This window comes from Perca fluviatilis, chromosome 14 (genome assembly GCF_010015445.1).
Source record: "Perca fluviatilis chromosome 14, GENO_Pfluv_1.0, whole genome shotgun sequence".
Taxonomy (NCBI): Eukaryota; Metazoa; Chordata; class Actinopteri; order Perciformes; family Percidae; genus Perca; species Perca fluviatilis.
Genome location: NC_053125.1, coordinates 5,957,872 through 5,969,749, shown reverse-complemented (window position 1 = coordinate 5,969,749; position 11,878 = coordinate 5,957,872). Strand labels below are relative to the sequence as shown.

Below are 11,878 nucleotides of genomic sequence, written 5' to 3'. Positions count from 1 at the left end.
ATTTCCCTTCATTTGTTTTAAATTCAACAAGCAATTTGTTGTATTTTATCAGAAAGCAGCAGAAATGCAGAACTGAGTACACTTTAGGATCTGTTCATTTATCGCAAGTAATATCGTTAACGCGGTATTCAACAACGTTAATCGCAAGTCTCATATTTTCCTTGTATCGTGCAGCCCTAGATGTATGCGATTGATGAACATTTCCCCCATAGGGTTACATTGCAGTCCAATCTGTGGCTGCCGGTTACAGTCTTCACTCTTAAAGTGCAAAGGGCCGCAGGGCGGAGTCGAACCTGTGGCCATTGCGTTGAGGAGTAACCCTCTATATATGGGTGCCTGCTCTACCGCATGAGCTACCCAGAAGCCCTGGGTTAAAGCTTTTGAATTAAAACTTTTTTACGACACTTTTGTCACTTTTTGTGCGTTTTTCTTTTAACGTTTTTTTTTCTTCTTTTTTCCCCACATTTTTTTCTTCTTTTTCCAAAAATTTTGTCGCCTTTTTTCAACGTTCTTTCACCAGTTATTTTCTTTAAATGCTATGAAATTGAACAAAACACCCAAATTCATTGAAAGTAGTGAACTGATCATTTACGTTACTCTTAAAGAGCGTTCTAGAGAACCATCCACGTTATCTTTTTTGACAGTTTGGTTAAAAGAAACCCACATTTCTGATAGAGAAACCTTTTTTGATTTGGCCCGAGGACAACAGGAGGGTTAACAGTAACTTCCAAAAAGCCCAGGAGAAACCAAGGCAGACCACCGTAACACCAGTTACCACTCTTTGACTTTGTTTTGGAACGCTCAAATTGAGTTAGGGTAAAGGATAGCAATAAGTAGATGGCTACGTAATATCAGAAATATATGCCACGATCACTAGATTGTATACAAGTGTTACTATAATGAGTTTGTAAATGGTGATCAGCACGGGCGTTACTTTGGGTTCAACATTTGAGGGGGGAGGGGGGGGTTGCGATCTCCACCTCTCATCCCGGAATGCTGTGTGGACTAGCCAGACCCTCCTCCACAGCGCCGTGGAGGATGGTCTTGCCAAGGGAGACTACACCCTTCCTATAAAGAGTTATATGAACATTGACACAATATTAGGATGGGTTCATATAAATTATATAAACCAATTTACATAGCAAATATAAAAAAACAGGCAAATTTAAAGACACAAGTACAGTATACATCAGATATTCATATGTACAGATATTCAAAGCACTATAAAAAATGTATAACTAAACAAACAGCTTTGTTTGTGTGTGTGTGTGTGTGTGTGTGTGTGAGTGGGTGAATGAGAGGCAAACTATAAGGTGGAAAGGCGCTTTGATCTATGAATGCAATCCATTTATCAGCTTCCTAGAGTTGCTCAGTTGCCATTGAAAGTACTCCTTATGTGAGGAGGGCCCAAAAAGATGCTAGAATTAATAGCTTTGTTTGTTAGGCCGGCTAAACACTGCCTGCGCAAGTGTTGGCCTGCGTGGCGTGAGCGTGGCATTTCAGTTGCATGTCAGCTGTGTGGCTGTGTGTTATTTTTTTTATTACATTTAATAACTGCATTTATATCAAAACCTAGAGACTTTCAAACATCAACATGTACTTTATTAATATGTATTTGTGTCAAAATGACATATAAACATCTTTTCCTATTCTATTTTGCCTGGAAACGCTTCCAACACGCTTGCGTGTCACGTGAAAAATAGGCGTTAGTTCTATTTCTAGCATGCACGCGTTTTCGAGCCGCGCCTGAGACGTGCGTGTCAGGCAGGCAGTGTGCGAGCTCTAACCTGTTAACATGGGAGCTGAAATACAAATGGACACGCCACGCAGCTGACACGCTCACGCCACGCAGCCAGTGTGTAGCCGGCCTTAATGGGGCCCACAGAGAATGCCTCTCTACAGGGCCCAGGATGTTGTGCTACGCCCCTGCATTCCACCACTGTTCACAGATTATATGTAATGAACAGTTTGCTGCCTGTCTGTAGTTATTCTAGAAGAAGACAAAAACACAGCCTAACTTTATCCTATCCATGATGTTGTTTCCTCAGAAAAGGCTGGGTCCGGGCCCTGACCGATTGGAAGCTGATGAAACTGCGAATTCATTCAGCAGCTTGTGTTCATTCAGCAGCTCGAGCACTGCAGCTAATTGGTTCGAAAGGATTGGGGGGAGGGGGGGAGGAGAGGAGGAGGGATAGATTGCAGAGCAATCTTATGAATGAAACCCAGTCTGGTGACGTCAATGGGGATCGCTTGACGCACGAGTCACGTGGCGCCGGGACTGGCGGAGCTATAAGAGCGGCGCGGCCGCTGTCCGTGGTCCTGACATCAGAGCTGACAGGCGGCAACGGAATCCCGGGAGAGGAGCGCGAAAAAAAAAAATTCAGCGACAAAAACAACAACAACAAGTGACGACACTTAGGCGAACATTAGACACCAACTCACACACAGCAACCAAAACAACAAAAACAAGAAGAAGAAGAAGAAGAAGAAGAAGAAGCACGGTGCAGGCAGTGGGCTCTGTGCATGACACTTTCAGCCGCTTTGAGTGTGACGTGTCGAGGCAGGGGAAGCTGGAATCCCCCCCCCTGCTGCTCACTCTGCAACTGCAAGTAAGTGCAACTTATTTGGCATTACTTCTCTTTCTCTTGTGATAAAAAGGACATATGTTGATTGGCAGATTGTTGTCATTGCAAATAGACTATATATAAATATACACAGCGAAACTTGGTTGGAGCAATCCAGTTTGCAGTATTGAGATACAAGATACAATACAAATATATATATATGTATATGTGCACACTCACACCCACACACGTCACTCATACCCATGGCCACTTACGCATTATTAGGCTAACTATAAATAAATTCTCTAAAAATAAATTTAAAAAAATACCCCCTGATATTGGGTTGACCCTGGGTTGACTGGCTGATTATTGATACTGAGACATTTGAAAATTTAAAATTCAAACTGCTGCGATCAACAACAAAAATGTCCAACATGTTCAAAAGAGGAGAGTGATTTCTGGTGTTTGTTTGTCGGCTTGGAAACTGTTTGATAGTGGATGCATGAACTATTTAAATTCCCCTTTAGACATAATCAATGTATTGATCAATTCAATGGCACAGTCAAGTTGATGTTAAAGACATGTGAGCGGGGTTTTAAATGAGACTTTGCATTATGCTGCGGTGAATTACGGCCCAATAATGTGCGGGGGCAGAATGTATTGTTACGTGGACGTAGCCTACTGCTTTGTATATATGGTCAACACAGAGGTGGCCCTATTGTCATCCTCTTCTTTTTTCGCCCCCCACCCCCCTCCATCATCATCATCATCATCATCATCATCATCATCATCATCATCATCATCATCATCATCATCATCATCATCCCAATTCTCGTCATCTCCAGCCATCATCACCATGACTCGCTCTGCCAAAAATAACCAAAATGAAGGAGAACGAAGCTGCTTCACACGGCTGCCTTTATGTGCATTAAAATAAAAAAATAAATAAAAAAGGTTATGATACCACAGAGGCAGAGACAAGGACAATGCTTTTGCACATCCCTCAACATGTTTGCACATCCTGCACTAATCCATAAAGTCTTTTTTTTTCTTTCTCAATGTTATATGTTATTTGTTTCTGCGTTTATTGTTTGTTCATTTCATATTATTGCTTCAATGTGTTTTCCTGTATGCACCATCAACCAAGGCAAATTCCTAGGTGCTACTTACCTGGCAATTAATCTTTTTTTCTCTTCTGTTTCTGATTCTGATGGAGAGTCCTTTGTCGTGCCTAAAATGTCTGCATACAAACACTGACGCCTATGGTTGTTGGGGGTTGGAGGTTTGGAGGTTCTCAGTCTGTCAGTGTGTGGGCTGTGGGGAGGTTCCTGGAGGTGGAAGGGTGGCTTTGTGCGGACAGATTTGTCTTGATTCTTGGCTCTGCAGAAGCGGGTTGAGAATCCGCTTTGCTGCTTTTAAAGTGTGTGACCTGCTCGGGCCAGGAGAACTAAAGGAGAGAATATAAGACAGATGCAGCCAAGCTGATCTCTTGGGTTTATGTGTGGAGGATGAGATAAATCATTCGCTGCGTGTTTTGCACATCACGCATCACCCCCCCCCCGCAATCCTGCCACCTCCACTGCTGCTGCAGAACATCATCTGCTCTGTTATTGGCTCTGTACATCTTAGTTGTTGTTTTATTTGTAACAGTATTGTTTTTCTCATCACAAATGAACTTTTTCGATGATTTTCGACATGTTTTAGTGCGTCTCCAATCACTTCTGCAACAGCAGCCTATCAAAAATGATTTCCAAAATGTTTTAAACATGCTGATTTTATTGCTATGTTTTAAAACAACACAGTCGCAACCAAAATGCGTACAAATAGCACGGGCTTAAACTTTGAAAATACGTGCAATGTGTATGCCAAAGTCAAATTCTGCGTGCAGTTGATACGCGGAGCGCTCTAATAATGCTCATGGAGACCGGTGCGTTTGTGTTTTTTACTCGTCTTGAGAAAAAGACGCTAATAGACTAAATGACTGCATTGCACTAACTATTTTTTGCGGTGAAAAGTAACTGCAGCAAACAGTGGCGTGGTGCCATGCAGCACAACGGTGGTCCATAAAAAAGAAGAGCAGGTGATTGTTATTATGGCGATGCGCGCGACCTGCAGCCACTCAGTGGTCTTTCAGACCCATTTGCGCACTTCAAACACATTCTAAACCGGAGAGTAGACAGCTAGGCTATGTGGGCTTGTTGCCTTTTGGAAAAAAAAGTAATGGCAATACATGTGCGTAATATCAATTATCAAATTAATATTAACCTTCTCTCCAGCACATCCCATGGTGCATTATGATCTACCTACTCTGCCTGATAGATAAAGGAGAGTTGGCACTATTCATTGGCTGAACACCCCTGATCCAGCTAATTAGGAATTATTAAGGAAAAGCACATCTGAAAATTGATATTTTCACATGATAACATGAGGGGCGGGGGGACGCCAAGAAGCAAAAGACTGATTGTTTAGAAATTATTGAAACTGAAGATGTTTTTTCTGTTTTTCTCTCCCCCAGGCATTTCTGATTGCCCTCGCTGCTCAGAGCCGACCCTGTTCTGAGTGACCATGATTGGGTACCACGATGCCTCAAGTGCCCTTACCCTCCTAGTCCTCCTGATGGGGGCGTCCCTCCTCCATCCGTCTACCCCCAACCCCATCAACACCCCTGGAGATGTCAATTACCCACACAGAGATACTCCTCCTGCAAAGGATCCAGAGACAGGATCAATACAGAAAGAAGAGGCAGAGGAAGAAGAGGAGCTCTTTAAGGATGTGGATCCCAAAACACTAGCGGCAGTTTTACTTGAGGCACTGAATCACTCATGGGTAGGGGAAAGGAGGGAGGGAAGGGAGCGTGACGATGGGATGGAGGATGGAGAAGAAATGAAGGCTGAGACGGGGGAGCCTACAAGAGAAGAAGCTTACAGAGGAGTGAGAACGATGGAGACGGAGGGAGCAAACAGAGACAGAGATGGCCGACAGGAGCTGGAGCTGCTAATGGGGAAGGAGCGGGAAAGAGAGGAGGAAGAGGAGAGGAAGAGAGCTCAGGAGGAAGAGGAGAAGATGACAGAAAAGGTGACCAGTCGTACCACGAGTCAGACAGTCCAGGTCCAAAGAGAGCAGCCCGCTAGTTTAGACGAAAGAGGGGAGAATGGGCAGGGCGCCGCCCCCCCAAACATCCCCGGACAAGGTAGCAATGAGGAGGAGGAGCAGCTCAGCCCCGAGGAGCTGAGGAACCTCGAGACCATGATGAAGGAGTTCCCTCGTTTAAACGCCGCCACTAAGAGGGACGGCGATTCGGAGCGAAACCAGAGAGAGAGCCGAGGCTACAGCAGCTACAACGACATCATGCCGATCGGCAAAGGCGCCGACCTCGCCATGACTAAGAAGAAACTGAAATGGCAAGAGGAGACGCAGAAAGGCCTGAGCTTCCCAACATTCAGGGGAGGCAACTTCATGGACGACTTTGATCAAAACGACAACTACGCCGGCGGTAACGCAGTGCAGTCCCCGCTTCCGGCAGAGCAGGACGCGATGGAAGACGACGAACCCGCGGAAGAGGAGGAAGAGGAAGACGAGGAGGCGTTGAGTCCCGAGGAAGAGGAGGCTCAGGCTAAAGCGGAGCAGGAGGAGATGAGGAGGCAGGCGGCCGAGGCACAGAGAGCCAAGATGGAGGAGGAGAAGTTGGCCGACATCGCCTCGGACATGCTGCTGCGCTACATGGTCAAACAGAACAACGGGAACAGGAAGTACAGCGCGCCTCTGTCCAACGCCGCCGAGGACAAGCGCTCCGACGAGGAACAGGAAGTGATGGAGGAGGACGATATTGACCCCCAGACCATCGACAAGCTGATTGAGATCTCCAACAAGCTCCACCTCCCCGCTGACGACGTGGTGGACATCATCAGCGACGTGGAGAAGAAGAAGAAGAAAGACGTGCTGCCCGAGGCGGGGTCTCGTTGGCAGCGGCCTCCGACGCCGCTGTCGTCTCCTTTCGCGTCAACCAACGGCTTCTCGGCGTCGCAGATTCCAACTGGTCAAAACGGCTTCCCCGTCTCTAAGCAACCCTCCCCAGCTGTCAATCTCCTCAAAACATGGTTGCAGGAGAAATCGCAAACCAAATCGCCGGATCTTTGGAACAAACCGTCCAAGCCTCTGTCAGCCAGTCCAAATCATTGGCCCAAACCTCAGAAGCCTCTGTCAATCAAGCAGGACCTCTGGCTCAAATCCCCCAAGTCTGTTTGGACCGGATACCCTTTGTACCCCTACAAGTACCCATCCTACTACCAGAGGAAGCTGTACCCGGACTACTACCCCATCTATTATCCTCCTCCCCCCAGACCCAAACCCCGTTACTACATCCCCAAACCCGCTCTCGCCCTCAACAACTTCCTGGGAAATTCCGTGGATGACACCTACTCCTTCCCTCCCAGGCGCCGTTACCACAGCTGGGTCCAACCTCGGCTGAGGCGTCCCCCCGCCGGCCTCCAGCGGAGGCCGTACTACGCCAGCTACCGCTTTCAGCCGCTGCCCATCCCCAAACCTCGTTCCCCTCCCCGAATGCCTGCGATCACTCCGCGACAGAAGTTCTATTACCCAGCCCCAGCGGCACCCGCGGTGACGAGAAATGAAGATTACAACGTGGCTGGAAAGCAGCCGGACAGCAGCAAGCATGACGATCTGGAGAAATACATTCAGCAGATACTCATGAAGGGACAGATGTTGGAGTGAAATGGGAAAGAGGAGAGTGAGAATAGGGGAATTGGAAAGTAGGAGAAATGAGCAGAAAAGTATTTCTTCATTGAATTTGTTTTGCTGGTATTTGGTTTTGTTTCATGTAACAAGTTTCGTCCTCCCGTTTTGATTGGTTGTGACGTGGACACGGACATTCAGGAGGACTTTTTTTTCCAGCTGTAGTCTGGATAAAATGGACTACGGTAGGAAAATGAAAGGAAAGACACACCTCTACACTCCTCCTCTGTGAAGGAGGGGAAACAGGATGAATGGCGTCCGTTGGAAAGCATGATGCGGCAACGTTTTGTTTCATGCTAGAACTTTTCATCCAAACTTCCGGCATGACAACATTCTCCATTGGGACATTTGACAATGCCAACAAAGGAGGACACTTGAATATGTTGTTACCTGTACCTTTAAACAAATATATTTTTCAGAGTCAGAAAGTCGGATCAATTGTAGGCAGTGATGGATGCTGGGAAATGTTTGATGAATGATGGCATTTGGCTGTCTAAACGCAAAGAGAATTTTGTGTAATTATCCCAGGAAGGGAAATTTTAAAACTTTTTCATGAACAATCTTTCTGAAATGACCTCCACTAAATGGCCCAAACTATGTGGACGCCAAACATTCCAGCCATATGTGATTCAGACACAAGAGCATTAGTGACGGTCCAACACTGATAATGTATGATTAGGTCTGGCTTAAAGTCGGTGGTTCAGTTCATCCCTAAGGTAATGCTCAGCGCTGTGGAGTAAGGTCTGTCTACACCACACATACATTCCAGGATAGGAGGGAAAAAAAACGCTATGGGTTTGTTTGCATTTCTTTAAACCAATCACAATCTTCTTGGGCGGTGCTAAGTTCTGCTAAATAGTCTTGAGAAGGAACTTGTTTTGGTGGAACATTTGCACCCAGATAAAAGAACATGCCACATAAAATATTAAATTAACTGTTCACACAATACGGTAACACACAGAGAGGTAAAGCGGAGGGATGAAATGTACTTCCGTGGATCCAGACTATTCCACACCTGACTTTGGGACATTGTTATGTTCAAAACAGGAAAGGGCCAAAAACAAACTGTTGACGGGAAGCGGGAATCTCACTGTTATCTAGAATATCATTGTATCCTAGAGCTTTAATATTTCCCTTCTTTGGCACTAAGGTGCATTGCCCAAACGAGGAAAACCTCCCCAGACCACAGAGCGTCTCTATACTTTTGGCCATATAGTGTATCAACTGACACATCTGTCATCTCTTACTGATGAAATCAAAATCACACATCATCTTGGAATGGCCTCATGCCATTGAATACATTTGTATGCAAATGTATCATTTTTGTGTTATTTGTATAAAAATGCAGCAAAAGCATTTCAGCAGAACAGCACCTTCTCGTTATGTATACTCACACATAGCCACCAAAGCTCTTTATGATGAAATATAAGGCTCCGAAAAGCATATTTCATACAAAGGGCTGTGGAAGCCACACTAACACCACTGTAATGGCTTGGATGACTCATCCTTTTGCATAACTTCAATTACCTTGTTGCTATGGTGCCAAACCCTGGCCAAACTCTATATGGCATTCTTTTGATGCCTTCAGAGGAGAATGCAGTGTTGGAGGCATACTGCTCTTTTACTGAACACATGCATTTTAAAGGATAAGGCTGGTGTTATTCTCTATTTTAATCTACATCACCAAATGTGTTTAATACTTTGCGACTTCCCTACCCTGTCTGTAGTACTCAGTTTATATTTGTGATATAGAAAATTACCAACCTTACCCTTTAAAGATACCCTCCATGGTTTCGTTATAGCACAAAGTGCCCCTGAATCCCAAAGTTCCTTTCAGCTCGATAAAGACCATTAAGTGCCATTTTAGTATTCAACATTTAGTTTTCATTTGATCATTATGAACTCAAAGTCTATTTTGAGACATACATTGTTTTTCTTGTTATCTAAATTGTTGCACAACCATGGATCATACATTTTAAACTCTGAGCTGAAATCGGCTGCCTTACATGTCACTGTGACATCCCTAACATTGCGCTTTATGATTTTTGAAAAAATTATTATTATTTTGATACCATTTGATATTATCCATGAGATCAAGGCTGTAATCACTTTTGTAAGCGATAATGGGAATGATTCTCTGGAACTGATTCCACTGGAGATGGGATCAGTTCGCTCATATTCAGGTAAAACTAAGTTGAATTCGCAATTTTAAAAACAAAATTAAGGGATTTTTAATTGCTTGGATTGGATGGCAGTGGGTTTTTTTTTGTACTGCTGAGATTTCCTCTCTTTACTTAGATGGCTACTGATAATCAGTGATCAATAAACACTTCCTTTTCTCCCCATTCACCTCTTTTGAAAATGCGTCACTTGGAACAAGAGCAGAAGTCTCTCTTTGGTTTATCTGTATTGTTGACCTTTGTTGTCATCTGTTGCTAAGGGATGAGCAAATCTCAACATCTTTGTTGCCAAGCCAAAATAGGACCACGGCATCGCCAATCTCACACTGAAACCACGAGGCCAAAAGAGAGTGAACTGAATCGAGGAGACGGGAGTGAAAACAAAGCTTTTTGTAATTGTTAATGATTCGTTGTTGTTTTTTTTACACGATTAAGAAGAAAGTTGCAGATTGAGAAAGGAACCGGGAGAAATAAGGGGGCTGAGCTATGAAGCGACAGACCAGCGGGTAAAAGTGTCTGCACGTTTATGTATACTTGCATCTAAAAATTGCTTCTTTGAAGATGTACAAGCATCAATTAAAAGAGCATAAAAAAAAAACATTTAAAGATGACAGAAACAATGACGTCGTTGTACCTTAAAAATCATTGTTTGAGTCATGTATGCAGCGAGTGTTGTCTATGGTCATTCTAGATGTACCTTGTTGTAACCATCGTAATAAACATGCGTTTGCTGGATGTAAATATGCGCATGTCAATGGCTACTTTTGCTACACATGAAGAAACAATAAAGTCAACTATTTTTATTACAAAAATGCTTCATTGTGGACAGAGAGAATTCTTATGTGAGTGTGAGAGGAAAGGTCCTGGATAGCCATCTCAGAGATAGAACGGACAGATGGATGGATGGATGGATGGATGATGGATGGATGGACGGATAGTTGGATTGATGGACGGACGGACAGACGGATGGATGATGGATGATAGACGGACGGACAGACGGACGGAAGGATTGATGGATGGATGGACGATGGATGGATGGATGGATGGATGATGGCTTTTGAAGTGAGAGTGAAAGAGAGAGGGAAATACATGAAGAATCATCATGAATATCAGCAGCAAATCTCAATAAAATCGAGCTAAAGATTCCTGAGAGTTTGTCATGAAACAAAATGTTGATTGAGGAGAAATGTTATCTTAAAAACATTTCATTTTCTCACTTTGTTTTAGTCATATCTCTCCATAGATCTGGTTTTATTTGTCCAGGTTTCTCTTGCCTCCTCTTAAGTTTGGGCCGCTCAGAGCTTTGGAAAATGACATTTCAAAAATAAAACAGCAGAGCTACAACAGTGTCCTTTGGAACTACTCTCTACCGAAGAAATAGTCCCCATGAAAACTGTTGACGGTGTGTGTTGTGTACTATCCAGAGTAACAGGGACACTGACCGTCACCGAGAACTCACAAACATGAGTTGCGGTTGAGCGGCCTGAGAGTGTGTTAACATTGACGTTAGCAAACGTGTAAAGGTGCAGAAACAAAAAGGGCTCTTGCAAACATGCACGGTCGTCTGACCAACGAGCTAAACCTGGCTCAACTTTTGCTGCAAAGCATTGCAACATCATTATATTGTGATGGTCGATCAAGCGTAGAAGTACTCATTCTCATTCTGTACATTTCTTTGCAAAGTGAACAGATGGAGGGAAAGTCATTTGTCAAAGCTGTGAGCAGCACAAACAAAATTCCATTCAGCTCCCCTGTATTGGGGTGAAGGCAGGGTGAAAAAACCCTTAAATGAACAAACATGCTAGAACTGTCCCTGTCACTAGACTGAAGCCGATAACATTCTTAAAAAAAAAACACTCTCCTTATAAATAAATCATGATATCTGGGGTTAAGAATGATAATCCCCCTGTGTAGTCCTTTGGGCCGATTACAGTGCAGACAGTAATTAAAGGTGGGAGGGAGCAGAAGACAGGATTTGGCTTGCTTTGATACGTCGTGCTGCTCAGAGGTGGGGGTGTTCAGCAGGGGGATTAGAGGTTAGAGCAGTCATCGGATGAGATGGGGATTGTGGGCTGCAGGGATATGTGCTAACACCCACACAGACCAGTAACCACAAGTGCATGTCCACGTCCGGGTTTCAGAAACTATTGAAAGTACTGACGAGGACTTCCACAGGCTGTCAAATGAGGTTTTCCCGAAAATGTCAACCTCAGAACAGACAACATGATGTGTAAATTAACTGGGTGCTGTGTGAGACATAGATGCACAGAATTAAAAGACAGACAGGGTGAGATAGGACATGCATTAGTAAAGCAGGGCCAAGGCTGACACAAAAATTATTTTAAGGCTGAACTGAAGTCAAATGAAATGAACGGCTGCTGA

The 11,878-nt window shown here is 44.2% G+C and overlaps 1 protein-coding gene across 1 annotated transcript; it reads left to right on the top strand.

Annotated features, from left to right (window-relative positions):
- Positions 1-2,321: 2,321 nt before the first annotated feature.
- On the top strand, positions 2,322-10,310 carry vgf (VGF nerve growth factor inducible). The gene is made up of 2 exons (XM_039823409.1): positions 2,322-2,609; positions 5,080-10,310. The coding sequence occupies exon 2, from the start codon at positions 5,130-5,132 to the stop codon at positions 7,293-7,295; it is 2,166 nt and encodes a 721-aa protein (XP_039679343.1). The 5' UTR covers positions 2,322-2,609; positions 5,080-5,129; the 3' UTR covers positions 7,296-10,310.
- Positions 10,311-11,878: the final 1,568 nt, after the last annotated feature.